Genomic DNA, 26,294 nt, shown 5'->3' on the forward strand with positions numbered 1-26,294 from the left:
AGAATCTAACAATGACAATAAAATGACATGTATATGCAAGAAACGTATTAAAGTCTTTGTGAGGAACACACTTATAACTCGTATCATGATCCCATTACAAAACCACTGCATATGTGATCTGTAAGAGTCTTTGCAGAACCCACATTTTTATACTGTCCACTTTCACTGCTATTCAGAAAAGACACTTGCTCTCATTTTTATAGCCAGAAGAAAAAATTCGCTGGGCTCCACTGTAGAGAAGAGGCTCAATGGATGCATTGTTGAAACACAGGTGATGGGTTTTCCTTGTTTGCTAACCTAATATCGCCATCATTAATATGCAGGCAGAACCATCAACTGAATTTTGTGATGGTTTAAAAGCTACCGGCTCTCTGAACATTTGTACTAAGAAATGCAGCCAAACATGGGGAATCCACATGTCTATTATATTGCAGGAATGCAGCTGATAAGAGTCATAAAGGCTTACAGCATGGAAACAGGCCCTTCAGCCCAACTTGTTCATGCTGCCCACTAAGCTAGTCCCACTTGCCCGCTTTTGGTCCATATCCCTCTATACACATCTTACCCATGTAACTGTCTAAACACTGTTTAAAAGATAAAATTATACCCGCCTCTATTAGTACCTCTGGCAACTCATTCCAGAAACTCACAACCCTCTGTGTGAAAAGATTGCCCCTCTGGACCCTTTTGCATCTCTCCCCTCCCACCTTAAACCTATGCCCTCTAGTTTTAGACTCCACTACCTTTGGGAAAAGATATTGACTATTTTCCTTATCTATTTCTCTCATTATTTTATGGAGCTCTATAAGATCACCCCTAAGCCTTCTACGCTCCAGGGAAAAAAGTCCCAGTCTATCCAGCCTCTCCTTACAACTCAAACCATCAAGTTTCAGTAGCATCCTAGTAAATCTTTTCTGCACCCTTTCTAGTTTAATAATATCCTTTCTATAATATGACCAGAACTGTACACAATATTCCAAGTGTGGCCTTACCCATGTCGCGTCAACAAGAAGTTGTTCTGACCAATGAAACCAAGCATGCCGAATGTCTTCTTCACCACCCTGTCCACCTGCAATGCCACTTTCAAGGAGATATGAACCAGTACCCCTAGATCTATTTGTTCTATAACTCTCCCCAACCACCTACCATTAACTGAGTAAGTCCTGCCCTGGTTCGATCTACCAAAATGCATCACCTTGCATTTATCTAAATTGGGCCATTCATCAGCCCACTGGCCCAATTGATCAAGATCCTATTGCAATCCTAGATAGCTTTCCTCACTGTCCACTATGCCACCAACCTTGGTGTCATCTGCAAATGTACTCACCATACCTCCTAAATTCTCATCCAAATCATTAATATAAATGTCAAAAATCAGTGAACCCGACACCGATCCTTGAGGCATACAGGTCACAGGACTCCAGTTTGAAAAACAACCCTCTACAACCATCCGCTGCAGCCAACTTTGTATCCAATTGGCTACCTCACCCTGGATCCCGTGAGATTTAATCTTATGCAACAATCTACCATTTAGTACCTTGTCAAAGGCATTGCTAAAGTTCATGTAGACAATGTCGACTGCACTATCCTCATCTACCTTCTTGGTTACCCCTTCGAAAGACTCGATCAAATTTGAGAGACATGATTTTCCACTCACAAAGCCATGCTGACTGTCCCTAATCAGTCCTTGCCTCTTTAAATGCATGAAGATCCTGCCTCTCAGAATACCTTTTAACAACTTACCCACTACAGATGAGAGACTCACCGGCCTGTAGTTCCCAGGCATTTCCCTGCAGCCCTTCTTAAAGAAAGGCACAACATTTGCCACCCTCCAATCTTCAGGCACCTCACTTGTGGCTGTTGATGATTCAAATATCTCTACTTGGGGACCCACAATTTCCTCCCTAGCCTCCCACAATGTCCTGGGATACACTCCATCAGGTCCCAGGGATTTATCTACCTTGATGCTCTTCAAGACTTCCAGTACCTCCTTCTCTGTAATATATACACTCCTCAAGACATCACTATTTATTTCCCCAAGTTCCCGAACATCCATGCCTTTCTCAACAGTAAATACTGATGAGAAATATTCATTTAGGATCTCGCCCATCTCTTGTGGCTCTGCACATAGATGACCTTGTTGATCCTTAAGAGATCCTACTCTCTCCCTAGTTACTCTTTTACCATTTATGCATTTGTGGAAGCTCTTTGGATTCTCCTTTGCCTTATCTGCCAAAGCAATCTCGTGTCCCCTTTTTGACCTCCTGATTTCTCTCAACTCTATTCCTACACACTCTATACTCTTCAAGGGATCCATTTGATCAGTTGCCTATGCATGTCATATACCTCCTTCTTCTTCTTGACCAGGCCTCAATATCTCGAGTCATCCAGGGTTCCCTACTTCTACCTGCCTTGCCCTTCACTCTAAAAGGAACGTGCTTACCCTGAACCCTGGTTAACATACTTTTGAAAGCCTCCCACTTACAAGATGCCCCTTTGCCTGCCAACAGACTCCCCCAATCAACTTATGAAAGCTCCTTTCTAATACCTTCAAAATTGGCTTTACACCAATTTAGAATTTTAATTTTTAGGCCAAACCGATCATTCTCCGTAGCCATCTAAAAACTAACGGAATTATGGTCACTGTTCCCAAAGTGATCCCTCACTCACACTTCTGTCACCTGCCCTTCCTTATTTCCCAAGAGGAGGTCAAGTTTTGTCCCCTCTCTAGTCGGGCCATCCACATACTGAATGAGAAATTCCTCCTGAATACATTCAACAGATTTCATTCCATCCAAGCCCCTAATGAGTTTTAACCTCATCCCTGACAAAACCTCAAATACCCTGCTTATGGCATTAGTACAGCATTCTCATATTGGTCAGCTGTCTCAAGGCTGTGATCGCTAACATAATGAAGAGTCCTATTTCAGACAGCACAAAGCAACACAGATAAAGGTCCCATCTGGAATCCAGACTACTCTGCACTGTGGCCAAACTTGTTGTAAAACTGAGTCAGATGGTACAGGCATATTAATAAGCTTTCTGGAGATGGCAGGGCAGAATCAAGCATACCTGCAGGATGAAGTGTGTGAAGTTTTCCTGAAATATCCGCAAAGATAAAATGCAGATTATTTTATAGTGTGTACCGAGTTGCTGCTTAATAATACAAGCTCCCAGCAACCTTGTACAAAAGCAAAATACTGTGGCTGATGGAAATCTGAAACAAAAACAGAAAATGTTGGAGATGCTTAGCAGGTCTGGCAGACATCTGTAGAGACAGAAACAAGGGTAATGTTTCAGGTTAGACACATCTCTGAGATTAAGTATTGAGGGATAATTCACAAACAGTCGACCTGCCCATCAACTAATAAAACTGCTCCTGTGCTCATTTTCACATCTCTGCTTGAATAATTATACCAATCGACACTAAAGCACAAGATGTGAATGAAATGTCAGCTATGGTTCTGTTGGTATCACCCTTGCCTCTGAACCAAAAGATTGTGGGTTCAAGTCCTATTCCAGAGACTTTACAAAAATCTAAGGCCATATATTCCAGTAAGGGAATGCTGCCCTTCGGAGGTACCATCTTTAAGATGTGATGTTAAACAGTGACCCTGTCCGCTCTCTCTTAGTTCAAACTAACACATCCCATAGCACAATCTTTTTCAAGAAAGAACTGGGAATTCCCACCCTGATGCCCTTGCAAATATTTATTCCTCAATAAAATTATACAAAAAAGAACTGGTCACTTATCACATTGCTGTTTGTGAAAGCTTGCTGTGTGTAAATTGTCTAATGGGTTTCCTACATAACAACAATGACTACACTTCAAAAGTTAAAAGTTAATTAGCTGTAAAGTACTTTGAAACATCCTTAAGTCATGAATGGTGCTATACATAGATAAACCCTTTTTTCTACCACCCCCCCCAAACAAGCAAAATAACAAATTAACGTATACGGTTTAGTGTTATCAGCAAGTGATTAGGAAGGCAAATATAATGTCATTGTTTGCAAGGGAAATGGAATGTAAAAGTAGGGATGTTTGCTACAATTCTTCAGGGCATAGGTGAGATTCTCTCGCCTCCCCACTGCATTTTTCTCATGACAGGAAGCGACTCAGTGTTGGCCAGCGGCGAGATCTTCTGGTCCCGCTGCTGTCAATGGAATTTCCCATTGAAGCCACCACATTCTGCCAGGAAACCTGAGGCAGGGGTGCATCGCCAGCGGGAACTGCTGGAAGGTTCAGGTCCATATCTTGAGTACTGTTACAGTTTTTGTCTCATTATTTAAGAAAGTGTATACATGTGTTCAAAGAAGTTCACTTGACTGATACATGCAATGGGATATCATCTTACTAGGAGAGGTTAGATAGTCTGGGCCTTTATCCATGGGAGTTTAGACGGTTCGGATGTGATTTTATTGACAGGGTGGTTGCTGAAAGGACATTTCCCCTGGTGGGAGAGACTAGAACTAGGGGATCCATCTTAATTTTAAAACTTAAGACGGATAATTTTTTTTCTCAGAGGGTCGTGAATCTTTGGAACTTTCTTCCCCAGAACACAGTGGAGGCAGGGATAATGAATAGTTTGCCGGTAGAAGTAAATAGATTCTGGACTAATAAGGGAGTCAATGGTTATTGGGTGTAGGTGGAAAGTGGAGCTGAGGCCACAATCAGGTCGGCCATGATCTTACTGAATGGCGGAGCAGACTCGAGGGGCCAAATAGCCAACTCCTCCTCCTAATTCGTATGGACGTGTTTTCCCTATGCAGCACTACAACATATCAAACAAGAGAACAAAATAGTCAAACACAAAATATGCAGTTGAAATTAAAAATTAAAAAAACAATCTTGGGAGAGCTCAAACTTTACTTTCCAACCACAATTAAAATTTACAAGAATAATCTGACAGCTTTCCCTTCAGCACATTAGATGAACCTGTTTCGTAATCTTGGTTATGCTTACAGTTATCAAATTACAGTATGCAGGTTTTGTCTAGATCTTTCACTCTCCACTTGCAAAGCAATGTGCCTTCCCACCCAACTGCTTTTAAAGGTATCTCTGTAACATACATGTTCCGCTTTCTGAGTGGCAGGAATCTCATTACCTGGCCATTTGAAAGCCATTCTTCAGCAGTGAGGTGATTGATACTTAGAAATGACTTCAATAACTTAATGAAGAGCACAAAGCAAACAGCCAAATGCAATCTAATTTAGAAACTGAACTGCAGTAAAATACTGGGCACATCCTTCACCTTCCCCAATCTGCAATAGATCAAGGCCTAATTAGAAAGGTCTATAAGATTCCAACTCTAAAAATGAATTAATAAATTCCCATTTCAAATAGAAGAATTCTGCTTAGTATAGCTAATGTAGTGATATGCCACAGTGCTTCACAAGGCAGAGTTCAGATGTTGCAGGAAACGGGAACAGATCTTTAGTAAGTGATCAAAAAAGGTAGATTTTCAGGAGACTTCGGAAAACGGGAAGAAGTGTACTTGGGTAGAGGGATCTAGGATGGAGAAATAACAGTTGAAATTCCTGTTGCTGACAACAGTTTGACTCAGAAGGGAGACAGGACACATGGAGGTGCCAAAAGAGGCATGGAACCAAAGATTCTAATATAAATGCAATGGTGTACAAGCAACCAGCAAAGTCTGATGAGACTGGGCTGATACCTGAATGAGGTTTACATGTGATAGGATGCAAGTGGAGAGTTCTGCACAGGTTGCAGTTTGTCTACAATAGAAGTGCGAAAATGTTGGACAACTTCAGTGCCAAGGTGACAAAAATGCAAGCAAAGATTTTGTCAATGAGGGAATGGAGTGAAGACAGTGTGGGAAATCCCTCAGTGATGTTATTGGACAGTCTCAATAATGGAGGCTAGGTAAGAGTCATGACAGAGTTGCACATACCCATGCATGCATGAGGTGGAGCATGTGACCATTCCTTAGGAGGGAACCCTGGTGACCTGGTCAATATTTATCCCTTCAATTCTCACAAAAACATATCTGATCATTATCACACTACTGCTCATGGGAGTTGAAAGTTTGCAAATAAACTGCCACGTTATCTGGGTTAAGATTATCAATAAAATGCATTATACATACTTCAAAGTTTCCACTGAAGATCCTCTTTCTAAACTATAAAAGTCAAGATTCACTCATCATCTCTTGCAGATGGGGCCCTGCCTTATAGTGGTCAAACAATTCAGCTTCCTTTTATCATTACACAACATTTTTTAAATATTTTGCAGATCCCAATATAAATATTACTCATTTATTTATGAAAACCCACAACTCAGAGGTCTTGCACAGATCTCATCACTCATACTTGAGATGATCTTATTCCTCTTATATTTGAGATGAGTCATGTTCTTCTTTTTATCAACCTTATAAATCTTTTTTTTGACACGAAGACCCAAAAAGAATTTATGAAGGATCTGAACAGCTTTAGCATAACCTATATATTCTTATTTTGCAGTTTTTTGGCCACTTAAAAAAAATAGTTGCAATGTTTGCCTAAGTGTTTTACCTTACTTTAAAATTTTGTAAAAAGAGCTCAGCTGCGGTTGCTCAGATACTGTCCGTGTCTCCTGGTGCTGATTCAATACCATTCAGTGGATGTTTACTCGTATATTGTTTCTTTACCCCATTGACCTCGGCCCAATCAAATAATCTTCGTGTAAACTAAGATTTTTTAACATAAAGAAAAGATTGATGGAACAGATCTATTACCTCGACATTTACACAGCTTACAGGTTAAAAGTTAACCCACATCTCCTCACAAAATTTGAAATAAAGTGAAAAGGCAACTGCACAGATTCGGGATAGAAAAATAAATCTGAACAGGATCATTTTGCACATAATAAGAGAAAAGGAATATCTAATTTGGGGATACACACAAGCAATGAAACTCAAGACTGCGCTTTGTATTAAAACGAAGGATCGCTCACTGCAAACTCAGCCAGGGAGAAACACCGAGACACATGCATTAACAGGGATTAAAAGGCAACAGCGGCCAGTCTCGGCTCAAAACAGAGTGAAAACCCCGGGCGTGCATCTTGAGGTGGGGGAAGGAGGGGAGGGGAGGCCCCCAAGAACCGGGGGGGGGGGGGGGGGGAGAGACAGGAGACAAGAGCCGGCGACCGAGCCACAGCTGCAAGTACTGCACGACCGTTAACCGCTGCACCTGAGGGTCTGCCCTCCGGGGGAAGGGAGAGGAGCAAATCTCACAGCTGCGGTCTAACTCTCCCTTTTCCCTTCCCCTTTCCCTTCCCCTTTCCCCGCACCCGTGTCGCGGCCACCGCCATTCAGGCGCTCACCCTTCAGCAACAGCCGCCCATCTCCATCCCGGCTCCCCCGTCCGCACCACCGTCAAAACCTCACCAACCGGCACCACGCCTCCGACACGAGGCCCGATTGGCGGAGAGGAGGCGACCAATGGTGAGCGGCGATGCTCGTTGCCCGGGCGACGCGTTCCTCCCGCCTCTGAACCCGTGACCCGTGACCGATGCTATTGGTCGGAACGTTGGCCAACACGCGCGCGGGGACGGGGCCAGGCTGTTGCCGTAGAAACTGAGCCAGGCCCAAGCGGAGGCAAAGATGGAGGCTGGTGCAGCTGAGTGAACGGGAGGTGAGAAATCAGCTGGAAAAATCATGGCGTGAAATGAGAGGCGGCTCCACACGGCGGCAACCGAGTGACGACATTTGATTTGATTTATTATTGTCACATGTATTGGGATACAATGAAAAGTGTTGTTTCTTGCGCGCTATGCAGACAAAGCATACCGTTCATAGAGCATATAGGGGAGAGGGAAAGGAGAAGGTGTTGAAGTAACTGGCATTTTTGCTGAGATCCCTACAGGTCGGCCTGCCTCTGTGATCCCCAGCCAGGGCACCCTGAGGCTCCATTTCCTCCATTGTTGTGATGGGTCTTTGCAGCCAGCCAGCCCGCCCAAAATACTCTGGTGGTTCAATGGCTGCTGTCCTGTCCACTACCCCCCCTCCCCCCTCCCCCCTCCCCCCAGCTGTCAGCCCGGTAGCCATTTCATGGCAGATCATCCTGGCTCTTTGGGTGGGATTGAGGTCAGTCAACACCAGCTGACCCTGTAAACTGCCACTTAGTCATTCCTCTTGCCATAGGGTGGTTCAGCAGATGTTACCTGGCCAGTTGGGTGTTTCTGGGATTTTCTGCTTTTGTTCCAGATTTCCAGCACCTGAAATATCTTTGCTTTTATTATCTCTAGTCAGTTCATAAGATATAGGAGCAAAAGTAGGCTAGTTGGCCCATTGAGTCTGTTCAGCCAGAAAGGTTTTTCAACTCCATTTTCCTGCCTTTTCCTGCAACCTTTGATCCCCTTACTAATCGAGAATCTATCTATCTCTGTCTTAAATACACTCAATGACCTGGCCTCTGCAACCTTCTGTGGCAATGAATTCCATAGATTCACCGCCCTCTGGCTGAAGAAATTCTTCCTCACCTCAGTTCTAAAAGGTCGTCCCTTTACTCTGAGGCTGTGCCCTTGGATCCTAGCCTGTCCTACAAATGGAACTATCTTCCCCACATCCACTCTATCCAGGCCTTTCAGTGTTCTGTAAGTTTCAATGAGATCCCTGCAGTTTGCAGTGCTGTCAAACGGTGAGGAAACTTCAAGAGGACATAGGCTGACACGATGGACGGAGATACTGCAGCCCACTGCAGAAAACTGCAAGTGAATTTTGGTAGGTGAATGAGAAGAGACAATACAGTTTTAAAGGGTGTGTGAGAGGAGAGTGTCCTGGGGATGCTGATGAACAAAACTTTGAAGATGGCAGGACAGGTTAACAAAGATCATGGATCACACTTTAGAGACCTTAAACTCCTAAACATGGCTGGCAAATTAGTGCAGTATTGAGAGAGTTCTACACTTTAGGGATTGTTCTCTTGCAGACTTGTTCAACCAAGGCCTCATGTACAGCTTACCTCTTGCACATTTCTGTGGAACTCCTCCCAGAGCTCCAGCTCTCCAAGAACAGGAACAATCAACAGGAACTCCATACTGGAGTTTTTGAACTGAAAGTCAATAATAGGCGATGATAAGTGGAAGAAGTTAAAACAATACTAAATTGGAAAAAAAATGCCTGGAAAATTGACAAATAAAATTCATATTCCAAATGAAAGCAAATCAAAAAACCAAAATAAATCTCAGCACATTGTAATCCTGAACCAGCTAAACACAACTTTTCAAAATAGACTACTAATGGCAAATGAGTTTATGACTGGACTTCAGTACAGACATTGGTTATCCAGAACCGTGCGAGGGAAATGCAGGTTAGAGTCACAGCACAGAAAGAGGCCCTTTGGCCCATCGTACCTGAGCTGGCCATCAAGCACCTATGTATTCTGATCCCATTTTCCAGCCCTTGGTTTGTAGCTTCGTTTGCTATGGTGTTTCAAGTGCTCAACTAAATGCCCTTCTTAAATGTTGTGAGGATTCCTGCCTCTACCACCCTTTCAGGCAGTGAGTTCTAGATTCCAACCACCCTCTGGGTAAAGAAGTTTTTTCTGAAATCCCCTCTAAATCTCCTGCCCCTTATCTTAAATCTATGCTGCCTGGTTATTGACTTCTCTGCTAATGGAAACATTTTCTTCCTATCTATCCTTTCTATGTCTCACTTAATTTTGTACAACTTAATCAAGTCCCCCTCAGCTTTTTCTGCTCTAAGGAAAACAACCCCAGCCTAAACATCCTCTCATCATAGCTGAAGCACTCCAGACCAGGCAACATCCTGGTGAATCTCTCTGAACGCTTTCTACTACAATCACATCCTGAAAGGTGTGGCAACCAGAACTGAACACAGTAATGTTGCTGTAGCCTAACAAGCGTTTTATACAGCTTCATCATAACATCCCTACTTTTATATTCTATGCCTCAGCTAAACATCCCATATGTCTTCTTAACCACCTTAACTTCCTGTCCTGCTACCATCACGGATCTTTGGACATGCACCCCAATGAAACTCTGTACTTCCTAGTGTTTACTGTGTTCCCTTGCCTTGTTAGTCCTCCCAAAATACATCACCTCACAGTTTACAGGATTAAATTCCTTTTACAAATGCTAACTTAATTAGTATCAATCCCACATCCTTGATGTACCTAATAACAATCCAACCATGAAAAAGTAGACGATGCTTGGACTGGTAATTGACAAGTAACATTCGCGCCACAGAAGTGCCAAATAATGACCAACAAGAGAGCGTCTAACCATCACCCCACGACATTTAATGCCATTACCATCACTGAATTCCCAACTGTCAACATCCTGGGGGTTGCTATTGATCAGAAACTGAACTGGACCAGCCCCATAAATACTGTGGCACAAGAACAGGTCAGAGACTAGGCATTTTGCAGCAGGTAACTAACCTACTGACTCCCGAAAGCCTTTCCACCATCTAAAAGGCACAAGTCAGGAGTGTAATGAAATACTTGCCGCTTGCCTGAATGAGTGCAGCTCCAACAAAACTCAAGAAGCTCAACAGCATCCAGAATAAAGCAGCCCGCTTGATTGGCATCCCATCCAGGGACCTGAGACATGAATTCCCTGATGCACAATGACTGATCATTCACTGACGCATAATGGCACTACCATCTATGAGATACACTGCAGCAACTCATCAAGGTTTCTTCTATAGCACCTTCCAAACCCATAACCTCTACCACTTAGAAGGACAATGGCAGCAAATGCATGGAAACACCACTACTTGCAAGTTCCCCTTCAAGCTGCACAACATCCTGACTTGGAACTATATTGCTGTTCCTTCATTGTCAACGTTCTGGAACTCCCTTCCTAACAGCACTGTCGGTGTATCCACCCCACATGAACAGCAGTGGTTCAAGAAGGGCAATTAAGGATGGGCAATAAATGCTGGCTGTGCCAGCGATACACACATCTCATAAAAGAATAAAGAAGTGAATTTCCAGCATGTAACTGTCTGAAATTGACAAACCTCTGTAGTTAGTGAAGTCTTCCCAATGCCCAGAGCAATGGGCAATGTACTCTCACGTAGAGTTGCACACTGTACCATGGAGCACCATTGCTTTCATCCTTAATAAGAAGCCTTTGACGTAAAGGCTTTTTGATAGTCTAATCCATTGTCTACATTATTTGCATGGTTATCAAATTATAGGATAGATTTTCCATTCTAGTGCACCTGGTATGTGTCGTGGGATGTATTGGATTGAAAATAGCGGGGGATAGCTATGCAACTTCCCAGTGTACAAGAGTGCCAATGGTATCTTTCAGGCATGATACAAAACATGATCTTCCCTTCTGAATGCTGTATCCTTCAGCCTGGTATAGAGGTTAGGCTGATAGACGTGCAGTTGCTTGAATCAGATTCATTGGCTTTGATGGTTAGGTGATGCCAATGGTTTACTCATTGTTGTTCTGCCTTTTAAATTTCAGTTGAATGGATTTCACACAAGGAGAAAGAACAACTACCGACTGTTCATTTCACAATGGCATTTGCACCATCCAAGATCATGAATGGACCTAAAATGCAGACTAAGATGAGCACGTGGACACCCCTGAACCACCAACCCACCAATGACAAGGCAAGGGAATGTGACTTCAAATTACTGAGGAAAATGGCTTTTAATAATCACATTCAACAAGCTGTATCCTAGATAAATTACTTCTTTGTCGTGTGTTCTCCATATAGGCGGATAATCATGATCAGTGGTGACGGATGGTAGATATGAGGTGATCAGGCAAATTATTCTACTTCTTTCACGTGTGAAATATAGGCAGGAGCCAGGACTGAAGTTGATAACATTGAAAGGTTACAGTTCTGGCCAAATGGAGTGGAACTGCCAAGATCTAGTTGATAGGAATGTACTGCGATGAGAGAACTCTGGCTTTACAATATAACCATTCTATGGTTATCTTGAAAACCATAGAACGTTCATTCAAACTAAAATCTGGGGATTTTTGGGCCTTTTCAATGTGAATTTCCTTCGAAGCATATTGTATTTGAGGAACAACACTGCATTTCACCGGTGCCATTTGTTATACATAAGGTTTGCTGTAGTTTTATGCAAAGATAAAACAAAAGGTCTCGAAGGATTGAAAATAGATCTTTGACAAGATAGACTGTACGTCCCAAAGATTGGCTGATTAAATCAAGCAGCATGTTCCTTCAGCTGTTTGTAATAGGCAGGATACTGACCAACCTTGACAAGACTGCACTTGTAAAATCAAAACGTCTAATGTTAGATGTGATTCCACGATTGGGCAGTGCCTGTTAAATGATGCTGTGCATGCTAACAGCAACATTAACAACCAACTTAAGATAATCAGTCAAATTTATAAGGTGGCTCATTTATGCTCGCTGGAAGTGACAGATATTCCCATGGCAGGACCCATTCCCTGCAAACAGAAATACATTCAAGCCTTGTAGCGTTTTGAATTATTCAGGAGCTTGGGGGGTGTATAGTTCCCCATTACATTCTCCATAACAATGCTTCAGCAAATCAAAGTCAACTTATTCTATTACTCCTGTAGTATGAAGTGATTGTTTAAAAGTTGGCATTCTCACATTTGTCCTGAGGAGTTCAAGGTGAAAATCTTTGGCAAAATGTCTCTCTTTTCAACGATATTCTAGTTTTCTACTACCAAGCAACTGAATGTAGTTCTGCTGCAGTTGCCTATCCTATTGCTCAGGTTACAAGTTATCTTCCCTAATATACTCATACTGTGTCTAGATTGATTGAGGACAAACCTCTCGCAATTTTAATTCCTTTTAACATCACTGATCGCTAGTATTGATTTTGTTGACAAGGCTGCCTTATAAAACCATAAGACATAGGAGTAGAAGTAGGGGTTTCAGCTCATCGGGTCTGCTCCACCGTTCATGAGATCATGACTGATCTGATTGATAATCCTCAACTCCACTTTCCCGCCTTAGCCTCATAACTCTTGATTCCTTTACTGATTAAAAATCTGTCTATCTCAGCCTTGAACATACTTAACAATACAGCCTTTACAGCATCCCTGCGGTAAAGAATTCCACAGATTCACTACACGCTGAGAGAAGGAATTTCTTCCCACTCTGTCTTAAATGGGCAAACCTTTACTCATAGAATATGTCCTCTGATCCTAGATTCTCCCACAAGAGGAAGCAGCCTCTCGGCATCTACTCTTGTCAAGCCCCTGTTATATATTTAAGGGGTTGCATGTTTGCTTTAAGAGCTGATCACATGATTTGATGGTGATGTCATCAGAGTTTTTCACAGGCTCCTGCTTTTACTTTGAGTGTGTATTCTCCACAGGCAAAAGCTGCTGGAATAAATCTGTTGTTAGTTTGACTCTACATGTGCAAACCATGTTCTTTTTAAAAAAATTAATTTATGGGATGTGGGCACCACTGGCTGGGCCAGCATTTATTGCCCATCTCTAACTGCCCTCCATTTCAGAGAGCATTTTAAGAGTCAGCCACATTGCAGTGGATCTGGAGTCACATGTAGGCCAGATCAGGTAAGGATAGCAGATTTCCTTTCCTAAAGGACATGAGTGAATCAGGTGGGTTTTTGTGACAATTATTTCATGGTCATACTTGACTTTTAATTCCAGATTTTGTATTGAATTCAACTTGGGGCAACACGGTGGCACAGTGGTTAGCACTGCTGCCTCACAGCGCCAGGGACCCGGGTTCAATTCCCGGCTTGGGTCATTGTCTGTGTGGAGTTTGCACATTCTCCCTGTGTCTGCGTGGGTTTCCTCTGGTTTCCTCCCACAGTCTGAAAGACGTGCTGATTAGGTGCATTGACCCGAACAGGCGCCAGAGTGTGATGGCCAGAGGAATTTCACAGTAACTTAATTGTAATGTAAGCCTTACTTGTGACTAATAAATAAACTTTAACTTTTCATCAGCTGCCATGGTGGGATTTGAACCCGGGTCCCGAGAGCATTACCCGGGGTCTCTGGATTACTAGTCCACTGACAATACCATTACACCATCACCTCCCCTCTTTTTGTTAAAACCGACAGCCCCGAACATAGTTAGGTCATTACAGAAAGAAAATTGGTGATGAAGGTGGGATTTTGTTTCATTGCAAACATCAAGAAAGGATCCTAAGTAGAAGAGAAAAAATTGTGGGTCTTCACACTTTGAATATTAGAAGAGTGGGAAGAAGCAACCACAGGATTAAAGATTGAATTGCCTGTGCAGGAAGACAAGTAAGAAAAAGCTCCCTGTGTGGATTTAAAAGAGACACTTTGTTGGATGTGCCTTGGATATCTCCAAGAAACAGAGATTGCCTTTTAATTCTAATGTGTTCTTTTCTCATTCCATTAGGTCTTTGAAGAAAGAGGAGAATTACTTAGGAAATGGGTAAGAGGATCATTAATTGGTTTGGAGATATAAAGTTTTAATTTTAATGAAATACAAATTAGTAGATTAAAAGCAAGATACAATGGAAGCTGGAAATATGAAATTAAAGCAGAAAATGCTGGAAAAACCTAGCATCTGAGGGGAAAGAAACAGAGTTAATGTTTCGAGACTGTAGGACTGAAGAAGTTATATGGATTCAAAACATTAACAAATTAATAGATCCCTTGGCTGTTCAGAAAATTCATCCATTGAATAAATGAACAACAAAGAACAATACAGCACAAGAACAGGCCCTCCGGCCCCCCAAGCCTGCCTAAACTAAAACCGTATGCACTTAGAGTCCGTATCCTTCCATTCTCATCCTATTCATGCATTTGCCTAGATGTCCCTTAAATGCTGCTATCGTACCTGCTCCCACCACCTCCTTGGGCAGCACGTTCCAGACATTCACCACTCTCTGCCTCGTACATCTCCTCTAAACTTTTCCCCGTTCATCTTAGACCTATGTCCCCTAGCACTTGACTTTTCTACCGTAGGAAGGAGCACCTGACTATCCACTCTGTCTATGCCACTCAATCTTGTAAACCTCTATCAGGTTGCCCCTCAACCTCCGTCGTTCCAGTGAGAACAAATCAAGTTTATCCAACCTCTGGACTCAGGCAGCAGAGCTTTGAATGACCTCAGGTTTACGGAGGGTAGAATGGGGGAGGCTGGCCAGGAGTGTGCTAGAATAGTCAAATACGGAGATAAGAAAGACATGGATGAGACTTGAAGCAGCAAAGGAGCTGAGGCGGGGCAGATTCAGTCAATGATCTTAGTGATAGTACGTAATGTGGTTGAAAGCTCATCTAATGACCCTGAGATTGCAAATACCCTCCAGACCAGGCAACATCCTGGTAAACCTCTTCTGTACCCTCTCCAAAGCATCTGCATCCTTCTGGTGATGTGGCGACCAATATTTATCAGGAGTCGGCTGTAAAGGAACAGTACTTTATTGCACAAAATAAAGTAGGACAAAAAACTACAAGTCCATGGTGAACACAACAAGTCCCAACCAGGACAAAGTGATAATGGACCCACTCAGGGGTCTGCTTTATACAGGACTCGGCACATGAGCGCCATCTGGTTGGTTAATTACCAATCCCCAGGGAGCTCATATTCAACCAGTCCTAAAGGGAGGCAAGTCATGGGGTTATCACAATCAGGAAGCCTCAATGCTGAATCCCCATGTTGTGTTGGGTTAGTTGATCAGTTAGGGAGGGGGATAGGAGTGCAAGCACCATTTTATATTTATATAGCACCTTTAACATCATAGAACCTCCCAAGAAGTTTCACAGTGACATTAATATGACACTGAGTCATATCAGGAAATAATAGGGCAAATAACCAAAGTTGGCCAAAGAAGAAGTTGTAGGGAGTGTTTTTAAAGGAGGAAAGCAAGGAACAGGGATGGAGAGGTTTACAGGAGGGAATTACACAGTTTAGGACCTCGGTAGCTGAAGATGTGCGGGAGAAACTAAAATCAGGGATGTTCAAGAGGCTGGAATTAGAGGATCGCAGGCATCTTGGAGAATTGTAGGGTTAGAGGAGAATACAAAGACAAGGAGGAGCCAGATCATAATGGATTTGAAACCAAGGATGAGAATCAAGCTGTTGTTCAACCGGTAGGGGTAGTCTAGATCAGCGAGCACAGAGGTGATCAGTGCAAGTTTGGACACAGGCAGCAGAGCTTTGAATGACCTCAGGTTTACGGAGGGTAGAATGGGGGAGGCTGGCCAGGAGTGTGCTAGAATAGTCAAATACGGAGATAAGAAAGACATGGATGAGACTTGAAGCAGCAAAGGAGCTGAGGTGGGGCAGATTCAGTCAATGATCTTAGTGATAGTACGTAATGTGGTTGAAAGCTCATCTAATGACCCTGAGATTAAGGGATTGAATTGGTGATGAGGGAGCAGAGTTTGTGGCGGAGACTGAAGACATTGGCTTCAGTCTTCCCAATACTCAACTGGGGGGGATTTCTAGGGGGAATACTGTATGTCGAACAAGCAGACAATCATTTGGAGAAAATGGAGGGGTTGAGATAGGCGCTGGTGAGGTAAAACTGAGTATCATCACGTGTGGAAACTGACATTGTGTTTTCATATGATGTTGCTGAGGGGTAGCATGTAAGGATGAAATAAGAGGGAGTCAAAGATAGATCCTTCAGGGACCCAAAAATAAGAGTGCAGGATTCAATGGCTATGAATAGATAAATAAGAATCAAACCAGGCAACATCACTCCCAACTAGCTGGATGAGTGTGGCGAGTCATTGCAAGACAATGGTGTAAATAACTATATTAAAGGCTGCACACAGTCGAGAGGTGGAAATGCAGTCGAGAAGGACATGGAGAGATAGTGTTCCTTTGGCACACTGGGATGTCATTTGTGACTTTGACAACAATCCTTTTGGTACTGTGGCAGAAGCAGAAACCTGATTGAAAGGATTCAGACATGGGATGAAATCTTCCCCAAAAACTTGTTTTATAATGGGAGTGTTCCGCACTAGTATTTTGGGCGGGTTTGACACTGCAATCTTCACACAGTCTTGTCAGTTTTTCTGGCACCTGGGAGATTTGGGAGGGGGGGGGAGCGTAAATATGCCAGGGAAGCTGGCTGCAGAGTGCTCGGGCGCCATTACGCAGAGCGCCCTGATCTCCCAGTGAACTGGACCCTCCTCCCACACATATCGGACCCCCCCAATCACGAACATGGATCGCTGGCTTCGGGGCATCAGGACCCTCTAGATTAGTCCCCTGGCGGACACCCCCGACATTGCCCCCTGCCTCTTAACTTCCCCCTTGCATAGGCCACCTTTGCCCCCCTTGTGTGACCACTCCCCCTTGCAGAGCTCCCCCTTGCATGGACCCCTCTTCATCGTGCATACACCCTCTCCCATAGCCCCATCCCTATTTAGGCCCCACCCCACTCAGGCTCCACCTCTAGCACTATTGGCACAATTGTACCCAACAGGCACTGCTAGGGTGCCCGATGAGCACTGCCCTGCCACGCTCCCAACCACCTGGGGGCTTCAGTGGCCTCCAATCCTCCTGGCATGGTCACTCTCCCTCCCTATCCCTTAAATTCTGACTGTGGTCATTGATGGTCACTGCCAATAATGCAGTAGGCCCCGGAGAAGATGGAGCCCTGGAACACAGGTAAGCAGGACAGCCAGGGTCAGTCAGGAAGACTCTGGTGAGGAGGGAGGGAGGAAGCTGTAAAGGGCATAGGACATCACCCCAAGGGGAGATTCCTTGCTGCTGGCAGGTCCTACCATTGGGGACAGGTTACCTAAAAGGATGGGACATCCCCCAACCAGAGCATAGGCATCCTTGCCAGGGTTTACCTAGTGCTTAACCACAAGGCATGGCCTTCCCCCACTGCAGCAGTGGGATGAGGCCCTTAAGTGGCCCTCAAGTCCTCCTAGACCACCCCACCCCAGACTTGGGGGGAGTCAGGAAAGCAGGCGCCATGTCTTTCTGCTCCATGATACGGCTGCTCCGCCTGCTCTCGTATTGGGGTAGACATTAAATTTCACCCATCTTGTTTCTCCAAGTACCTAAATAAGCTTTCCAATGGCCTGTACCTGTGCTTATTTGAGTGTACCTGAAGGTCAGTCACACAAAATGGTTGATTCCATGCTTGGTACTGGAGTGATTCTTATCTCACAATAGCTTAGCCCTCGGAAGAACCTTCAGTGGGCTGCGACTCTCACAAGGTTGCCTGGACTGGCTAGCCCTAACTTCGATGTACTCTTTAAGACACCCATGAGGGGACAATATGGAAGCCTGGTATATGCTGGTATTCCAGGCACAGGTTCAAAGTCACCACAGATCAGCAGGATGGGAAATCCTAAGTATTATAGGGTCTATACAGCCTTACTGCTGAACTTTCACAGCTTCAGTCCTGTTCCTGAGGAACTGGCACCAACCTGTCATAAATAACCTAAGCAGTTGTAGACGGCGAAGCTGCCATTTACTTCATTAGATCTGCAACAGGTTCTGCAAGTTCTTGTTGCTACATATGACAGTGAAGTGAAGTCCACCACAACCCCTGCCGTCTGCCGCACCTCCTTCAGGCTTCCTGAAAATATCACTGTCCCTTCTGAGAGAAACTCAAAAGAAGTTAGGTACAGGCAGCAGCAGCACATGTCGCCGCAGTGGCCACACTAACTCCCAGTCAGGCCTAAGGAAATGCACAGGTGGAAAAGGTGGTGAAGAAGGCAATGGCATGCTTGCCTTTATTGGACGGGGCATAGAGTATAAAAGTTGGCATATGATGTTGCAGTTATATAGAACGTTGGTTAGGCCACATTTGGAATACTGCGTCCAGTTCTGGTCGCCACACTACCAGAAGGACGTGGAGGCTTTGGAGAGAGTGCAGAAAAGGTTTACCAGGATGTTGCCTGGTATGGAGGGTATTAGCTATGAGGAGAGATTGAGTAAACTAGGGTTGTTCTCCCTGGAAAGACGGAGGTTGAGAGGCAACCTAATAGAAGTTTATAAAATTATGAAGGGCATAGATAGGGTGAACAGTTGGAAGCTTTTTCCCAGGTCAGAAATGACAAACACAAGGGGTCACAAGTTCAAGGTAAGGGGGGCAAGGTTCAATACAGGTATGCGGGGGACATATTTTACACAGAGGGTGGTGGGGGCCTGGAATGCACTACCAAGCAAGGTGGTTGAGGCAGACACGCTGGGATCGTTTAAGACTTATCTAGATAGCCACATGAACAGCTTGGGAATAGAGGGATACAGACGGATGGTCTAGTTAGGAACACATGATCGGTGCAGGCTTGGAGGGCCGAAGGGCCTGTTCCTGTGCTGTATTGTTCTTTGTTCTTTGAAATGGGATCTCTGTGAGTGATTTGGCCCAAGCCAGTCAGAATGGGCTGATTGTGAATTGGCCACTCATTGTAAACTGTACCTGATTTCCTTTCTCATTACCTTCGGCACCGTATAAATTTGCTATCAGCAGAAACCACTTTCACCCGCTCTTTCTCTGCATCTTATGTTCAGTCGACTCAAGAACAGCTTCTTTCCTGCTGACATCAGGCTTTTGAATGGACCTACCTTATATTAAGCTGATCTCTCTCTACACCCCAGCTATGACTGTAACACTGTATTCTGTAACCTCTCGTTTCCTTCTCCTCATGTACTCTATGAACGGTATGCTTTGTCTGTATAGCAGGGAAGAAACAACACTTTTCACTGTATACCAATGCAAGTGACAATAATAAATCAAACCAAATCAAAATTCCGTATCTTGCCACATCTTTATTTTTCTTTTTCATTCTTACTGACCTTGTCTGTTAATAATCCCAACAGGAATCAGTTCAGACAGGTTACATCTGTAGCTGAAAAATACCCACAGGAATTAACATGTAATTGGCATTCTCCAAATGAGAAACCACAAAGACAGATGTGAGGAAACTGGAAATGTTACATGGAACAATAGGTTGTTCTTGGCTAAGCCTGAGGATGCAATTGTTAGTATTAGCAACACGGAGGAAACCATATCTGATCTGTGGCATACTACACCTTGGAATGTAGCAGTTAACAAGAATAAACAATGATGTCTTAATCGGAGCATCTGGATAAATAAATAAGTAAATGTAGCTGCATTGAATTTGGCTAGCAAATATATTTGTTGATCATTGTGGTTCAGTTTTTTTCTGTTCAGTGATCTCCCATAAACTTTGAAAAGAAAACTTCTTCTAAAGGATTACAGACTATCGTGAATATGTCCTTCTCTGCCATTTTACAAGTCTAGACTCATTCCCCCATTTCTTTCACAATTGCACAAATCATTTCCTCTCTGATTTGATTAGAAGCTACATGATTCCAAAATAACTCGCACTTATGTTTGAAGAAGCCAAATGTCCTTTGGCGCTTCACAGCTGGGGCAAAGCGGGTGACTGACTGAGCAGGAGCTAAAAGAGTTAGTGAAAGTGATTGAAGGTGTGGAGGAGTGATGACATTGAAAAGGGGCTAGGAGGAGAGTTGACGACAGGCGTGGAGGCCTGAGATTAAGAATGAGCAGAAACTGTGGGGAATTGTGGAATGATACAGTGCAAAAGAACGATATACAGCCTATTTTGCCTATGCTAGCCCTTTGAAAGAGTTATCCAATTAGTTCAATGATTCATGATTTAAGGATTTCTCAAAGATTACAGTGGGGCTGAAAGAATTGGGGGATGGGCAAGACAGGGCAGCATCTAGAGAAAAGCTAGAGAAGTTGACTGAAGATGTGGGAAGGTGACTGAAAACGTAGAAAGTAGGTGCATTGGAGCAGTGATAAAGGCAGTGGAGCCAGATGATAAACCACAGAGGAGAGGAGAGAGATTGATCCAGCGATCCAAAGGACAAGGCAAGTCATAGTCATAGAATCCCTACAGTGCAGAAGGAGGCTGTTTGGCCCATTGAGTCTGCATTGACCACAATCCCACCCAGACCCTATCCCCACAACCCCACATATCTACGCTGCTCGTGTCCCTGACACTAAGGGGCAATTTTCCATAGCCAATCAACCTAATCTTTTGGACTGTAGGAGAAAACCAGAGTACCCGGAGGAAACCCATGCAGACACGGAGAAGGTGCAAACTCCACACAGTCACCCGAGGCCAGAATTGAACCCAGGTCCCTGGCGTTGTGAGGCAGCAATGCTAACCACTGTGTCACCATGCCATCCCATGGTAAATGTAGCTGCATTAAATTTGGCTACCAAATATATTTGTTGATCATTGTGGTTCAATTTTTTTCTGTCCAGTGATCTCCCATAAGCTTTGAAAAGAAAAATGAGGAAGAGACAGTGCACCACATGCATAATTATTTAGGATATCATGGATTTTGACTAGGACAATGAAATGAATGTGGCAGTAATGTTTGATGACTTAGAGGGGAAGGGACTTTAGAATTGGAATGGTAGTTAGAGTTTAGGGGAGGCGATGGCCTAGTGGTATTATTGCTAAACTATTAATCCAGAAACTCAGCTAATGTTCTGGGGACCCGGGTTCAAATCCTGCCACAGCAGCTGTTGGAATTTGAATTCAATAAAACACCTCTGGAATTAAGAATCTGCTGATGACCATGAAACCATTGTCGATTGTCTTAAAAACCAATCTGATTCACTAATGCCCTTTGGAGAACGAAATTTGCCGTCCTTACCTGGTCTGGCCTACATGTGACTCCAGAGCCACAGCAATGTGGTTGACTCTCAACTGCTTTTGGGCAACGAGGGATGGGCAATAAATGCTGGCCAGCCAGCGACACCCATGTCCCACGAATGAATAAAAAAATAAAAATAAAGAAAGATAGGATAGAGGGGTTTTTTTAGGGATAGGGTTGATGTTGGCAGTTATGAAAGGATTAAAGGATAGCTTAAAGAAAGGCAGAAGTGACATTGTCAAAAAAATGTCTCACAGAAACAGGAGAATGATCAAGAGTTGGGTCAGGAAGAAGCTGAGATAGCAGGTTCCGGGTCTTTTGGAAGAGTTAAGACCATTAAGGGCTTTCCTGGAGATAAATTACACTGGGGCACTTTCGAATGATTAAAAATGGTGCTCAGTCAAATGGCCATCTTGATGTGTGAGCCTGAATGTTGACTTTGGTGGACCATTCAGCCATGAGGAGGGGACTCGCAATGAAAACCAGTCACCACGTCCAGAAGATTGATCACAAAATTAGGCACTTTGGCACCTGATTCTTTGATGCTGTCTGTGCCTTTTTGGCTCCAAAATGCAGTCCACGATATTGTGTATCTTTCAAAAGAATGCAGACTAAGCAGATTGTGATCTCAACCAAAATGTAACACTAATTAGACACCATGTTGGAGTTCAAAATGCTCCAGCTAGCATTTTTTCTTAAACATGCACAGCTAAAGATGTGTTCAATATAAAAAACGTGCTCCTTCCCCCTCAAAAGTGCTATTCAAAGAGATTATCAACTGCTTTCAGGTTAGTTGCTGATGGATTTCTACTGCGCTTTGTCGTAATTGCAGCTGTGTTTGGTGATTTCTGGAATGTAATGTTACTAAAGTAACATGGCACACGCTGAAGGACTTTACCCTGACTTCAAGGATAAACCGATTGCTAGACACACGCGCAGTAAAAGTATTCCTCTTGGACTACAGCATGACAGGAGGAATGAATAGAGGTCACACAGAGCAGGACCAACTGCTAGAAGGGTGAGATGGAGAAGGACTCTCAGAATGAGGCCATATCCCCCCCCCCCCCCCCCCGGATCAGGGAACAATTCTCCTACCTGAATCTCAGCAAGGAACTGTGTTTCAGACATCGCTGCTTCAGTGAGGACGCACTCACTAATATTTTCCACCAGCTGTTACCTCAGCAGAATGATACTGGCATTGTTAGTGGCCATGAAGGTGACCATGACTATGAACTTTAATGTGTTGGATTTCTTCAGGCTGGAGAAGGTGATATTTGCAACACCTTTCACTTCACCATCCATTGTTACATAAGAGAGGTTACTGAGGCTCTGAATGCCAAGAGAGCAGAATACATTCCATTTTTCTTTTGCCCAGAGAGAGGGAAGTAGAGCAAGCATATGTTTTTTCAAGGATTACAAGCTTTTCCAATAGCAGAGTGCCATTGACTGCACGCACATCACTTAGATCATAGATCATAGAATCCTACAGTGTAGAAGGACGCCGTTCGGCCCAGCAAGTCTGCACTGGCCGCAATCCACCCAGACCCTATCCCTATAAACCCATAAGGGGCAATTTAGCATGGCCAATCCACCTAACCCGCACATCTTTGGACTGTGGAAGGAAACCGGAGCACCCGGGGGAAACCCACGGAGACACGGAGAGAATGTACAAACTCCGCACGGACAGTGACCTAAGCCGGGAATTGAACCTGGGTCCCTGGTGCTGTGAGGCAGCCGTGCGAGCCACCGTGCCACCCCCACTTTGAGATGTACAACAACTGAAAGGAATTTTGTTCCTTTAGGGTCCAGCTGGTGTGTGGCTGTAATACAGCGTATCATGCAGGTAAATGCCTCGCATCCTGACAGCAAATATGTGCCAGAATTCTACCGCCTCGCTCGCCACGGAATCGGAGTGGGCGAAGGGTGGACAACATAAATTCCGTTAACCTCAGGCGGGAACTTCCGGTTTCGCTCAAGCGAGGCCATAAAATCCCAGCCATGATGTCTTTGTTCTGCCGCAGTCTTTTGAGATGACAGCTATCTGAAATTGAATCATTGCAACAAACCAGAGGGTGACTACTGGTTTACGATGGCTATTGCTTGATGATGTTACTCATGACCCATGCATATGTGGGCAGCATGCTGCCTCACACATTGTTATTTGATTTCATTTCATTTCATTTATTATTGTCACATGTATTAACATACAGTAAAAAATATTGTTTCTTGTGCTATACAAACAAAGCATACCATTCATAGAGAAGGAAACGAGAGAGTGCAGAATGTAGTGTTACATTCATAGCTAGCATGTAGAGAAAGATCAACTTAATGCGAGGTAATTCCATTCAAAAGTCTGATGGTAGCAGGGAAGAAGCTGTTCTTGAGTCAGACTTTTGTATCTTTTTCCCGATGGAAGAAGGTGGAAGAGAGAATGTCCGGGGTGCGTGGGGTCCTTGATTATGCTGGCTGCCTTTCCGAGGCAGTGGGAAGTGTAGACAGTGTCAATGGATGGGAGGCTGGTTTGTGTGATGGAGATAGAGCATTTTGATAAAGCAGACCATTATCATATTGAAATAACTGCCTGGAACACTCTGCATGAGCCCATAGCACTCAGCAGAGCAGACTCATGATTCACAATAGTCTCCTGCATGCTTCACAGCCCCACCATCCTGAGGGCATAGCCGTAAATCCGGCTGCCGGAGACTCGCAGAGGCCGCGGCCCCCAGTGGAGAGCCCGCAAAACGCTCTCCGCTTGAGTCTCCCGTTCTACAAAAGCAGTGCAGCAGGATGGGAGAATCGCACCCCTTACATTTCCTCTGTTACTGGCCATCACAATATTCACTTTGCCACACAACGCAAAATAAAAGAAACTACAAAACAAAATGCTGGTGCAACTCTTCCCTTGGTTTCCAATAGCGGGTTCTTGGCGACGGGAAACCGGCCTTGGCTGAATTACTACAGGAAGCAAAATATCTAGGGGTGGCACAGTGGTTAACACTGCTGCTTCACAGTGCCAGAGACTCGGGTTCGATTCCCGGCTTGGGTCACTGTCCGTGTGGAGTCTGTACTTTCTCCACATGTCTGCGTGCATCTCCTCCGGGTGCTCCGGTTTCCTTCCACAGTCCAAAGATGTGCGGGTTAGGTGGATTGGCCATGCTAAATTGACCCTACTGATTAGCGGGGTAAATATGTGGGGTTACGGGAATAGGGCCTGGGTGGGATTGTGGTCACTGCAGACACAATGGGCCGAATGGCTTCCTTCTGCACTTTAGGGATTCTATGAAATCTGCAGATAGAAAATGCAACAAAGAAATAAGAAGAAGGATAACAATGGGAAAAGCCATAGATGTGACAGCTGTTCACCGGAAAGTTGAAAAGCAACTGAAGCAGCGAATTGTAAAGAGCTTGATTTTGAGTGTGATTTTGTATGGGTGTGAGATCTGGACCTTATGAAAAGAGGAGACCAACTTAGAGAAATGGAGAGGCTTACTGAGAGTCAAGAAACTGCCTTCAGGCATAGCACACAATATGATGGTGCAATGTGTTTAGATAATGTGGCTGTCATGGTTGAACATCTGGCAGTCTGCATAAGCTGTGAGATATGTGTATGAGGCTTGTAGCAATGCTATGTGTGAGGCAAGGTGAAGCTGTGAATATGAGTTGTGAGTCATTAATTGTTGGTTGGTGAGCAATGGAAGTTGCCTGATTCTGCTGCTTTTATACAATTTGTCCACAGGGCCTTGTATACACTATGGTCAATCACATCACTCCTCTTCCCCACTCTTTTTTTTCGCAAAATATACTTTATTCATTAAATAAAAGGTTTGAGATGTGTCTATTTTAACGCCAGGAGTGTAGTGAATAAAGTGGATGGGCTTAGAGTGTGGATCGATGCTTGGAAGTGTGATGTGGCGGTCATTACGGAGACTTGGGGACAGGGACAGGACTGGATACTTCAGGTGCCGGGTTTCAGATGTTTCAGAAAGGACAGAGATGGAGGCAGAAGAAGGGGGGGAGTGGCACTGCTGATCAGGGATAGTGTCACAGCTGTAGAGAAGGTGGAAGCCGTGGAGGGATTGTCTACGGAGTCTCTGTGGGTGGAAGTTCGGAGCGGGAAGGGGTCGATAACTTTGCTGGGTGTTTTCTACAGGCCGCCCAATAGTAACAGGGATGTTGAGGAGCAGATAGGGAAACAGATCCTGGAGAGATGTAGGAATAACAGGGTTGTCGTGATGGGAGACTTTAATTTCCCAAACATCGATTGGAATATCCCTAGGGTAAGGGGTTTGGATGGGGAGGAGTTTGTTAGGTGTGTTCAGGAGGGTTTCCTGACACAGCATGTGGATAGGCCTACAAGAGGAGAGGCTGTACTCGATCTGGTACTGGCTAATGAGCCTGGACAGGTGTCGGATCTCTCAGTGGGGGAGCATCTTGGGGATAGTGATCATAACTCTATCTCCTTTATGCTACCATTGGAAAGAGATAGGATCAGGCAAGCTAGGAAAGTGTTTATCTGGAGTAGAGGGAAATATGAAGCCATCAGGCAAGAGATTAGAGGCGTAAATTGGAAGGAGACATTCTCGAGGAAAAGTACTGAAGTAAGATGGCAGATTTTCAAGGAATGTTTATCTGGAGTTCTGCATGACAACGTTCCGATGAGACAGGGAGGTGTTGGTAGGTTACGGGAACCGTGGTGCATGAAAGCTGGTAGGTTACGGGAAC

The 26,294-nt window shown here is 44.2% G+C and overlaps 2 protein-coding genes across 2 annotated transcripts in view; one reads left to right on the forward strand and one right to left on the reverse strand.

Annotated features, from left to right (window-relative positions):
• Positions 1 to 7,411, reverse strand: part of LOC144493855 (frizzled-3) — a 128,537-nt gene extending 121,126 nt beyond the window's left edge. Inside the window, exons 1-2 of the mRNA XM_078213424.1 lie at positions 7,322 to 7,411; positions 3,073 to 3,217 (exon numbers count right to left, since the gene is read on the reverse strand). The gene's annotated coding sequence lies outside the window, so the exon portion shown is untranslated. The remainder of the gene's footprint in view (positions 1 to 3,072; positions 3,218 to 7,321) is intronic.
• Positions 7,412 to 7,546: 135 nt separating this feature from the next.
• The window catches only part of fbxo16 (F-box protein 16), a 47,293-nt gene continuing 28,545 nt past the window's right edge, over positions 7,547 to 26,294 (forward strand). The window contains exons 1-3 of the mRNA XM_078213776.1: positions 7,547 to 7,632; positions 11,444 to 11,592; positions 14,334 to 14,369. Of these exons, the coding sequence (XP_078069902.1) occupies positions 11,497 to 11,592; positions 14,334 to 14,369 (132 nt within the window). The 5' untranslated portion in view covers positions 7,547 to 7,632; positions 11,444 to 11,496. The remainder of the gene's footprint in view (positions 7,633 to 11,443; positions 11,593 to 14,333; positions 14,370 to 26,294) is intronic.

The sequence above is a fragment of the Mustelus asterias genome, chromosome 5 (assembly GCF_964213995.1).
Source record: "Mustelus asterias chromosome 5, sMusAst1.hap1.1, whole genome shotgun sequence".
Classification (NCBI taxonomy): domain Eukaryota; kingdom Metazoa; phylum Chordata; class Chondrichthyes; order Carcharhiniformes; family Triakidae; genus Mustelus; species Mustelus asterias.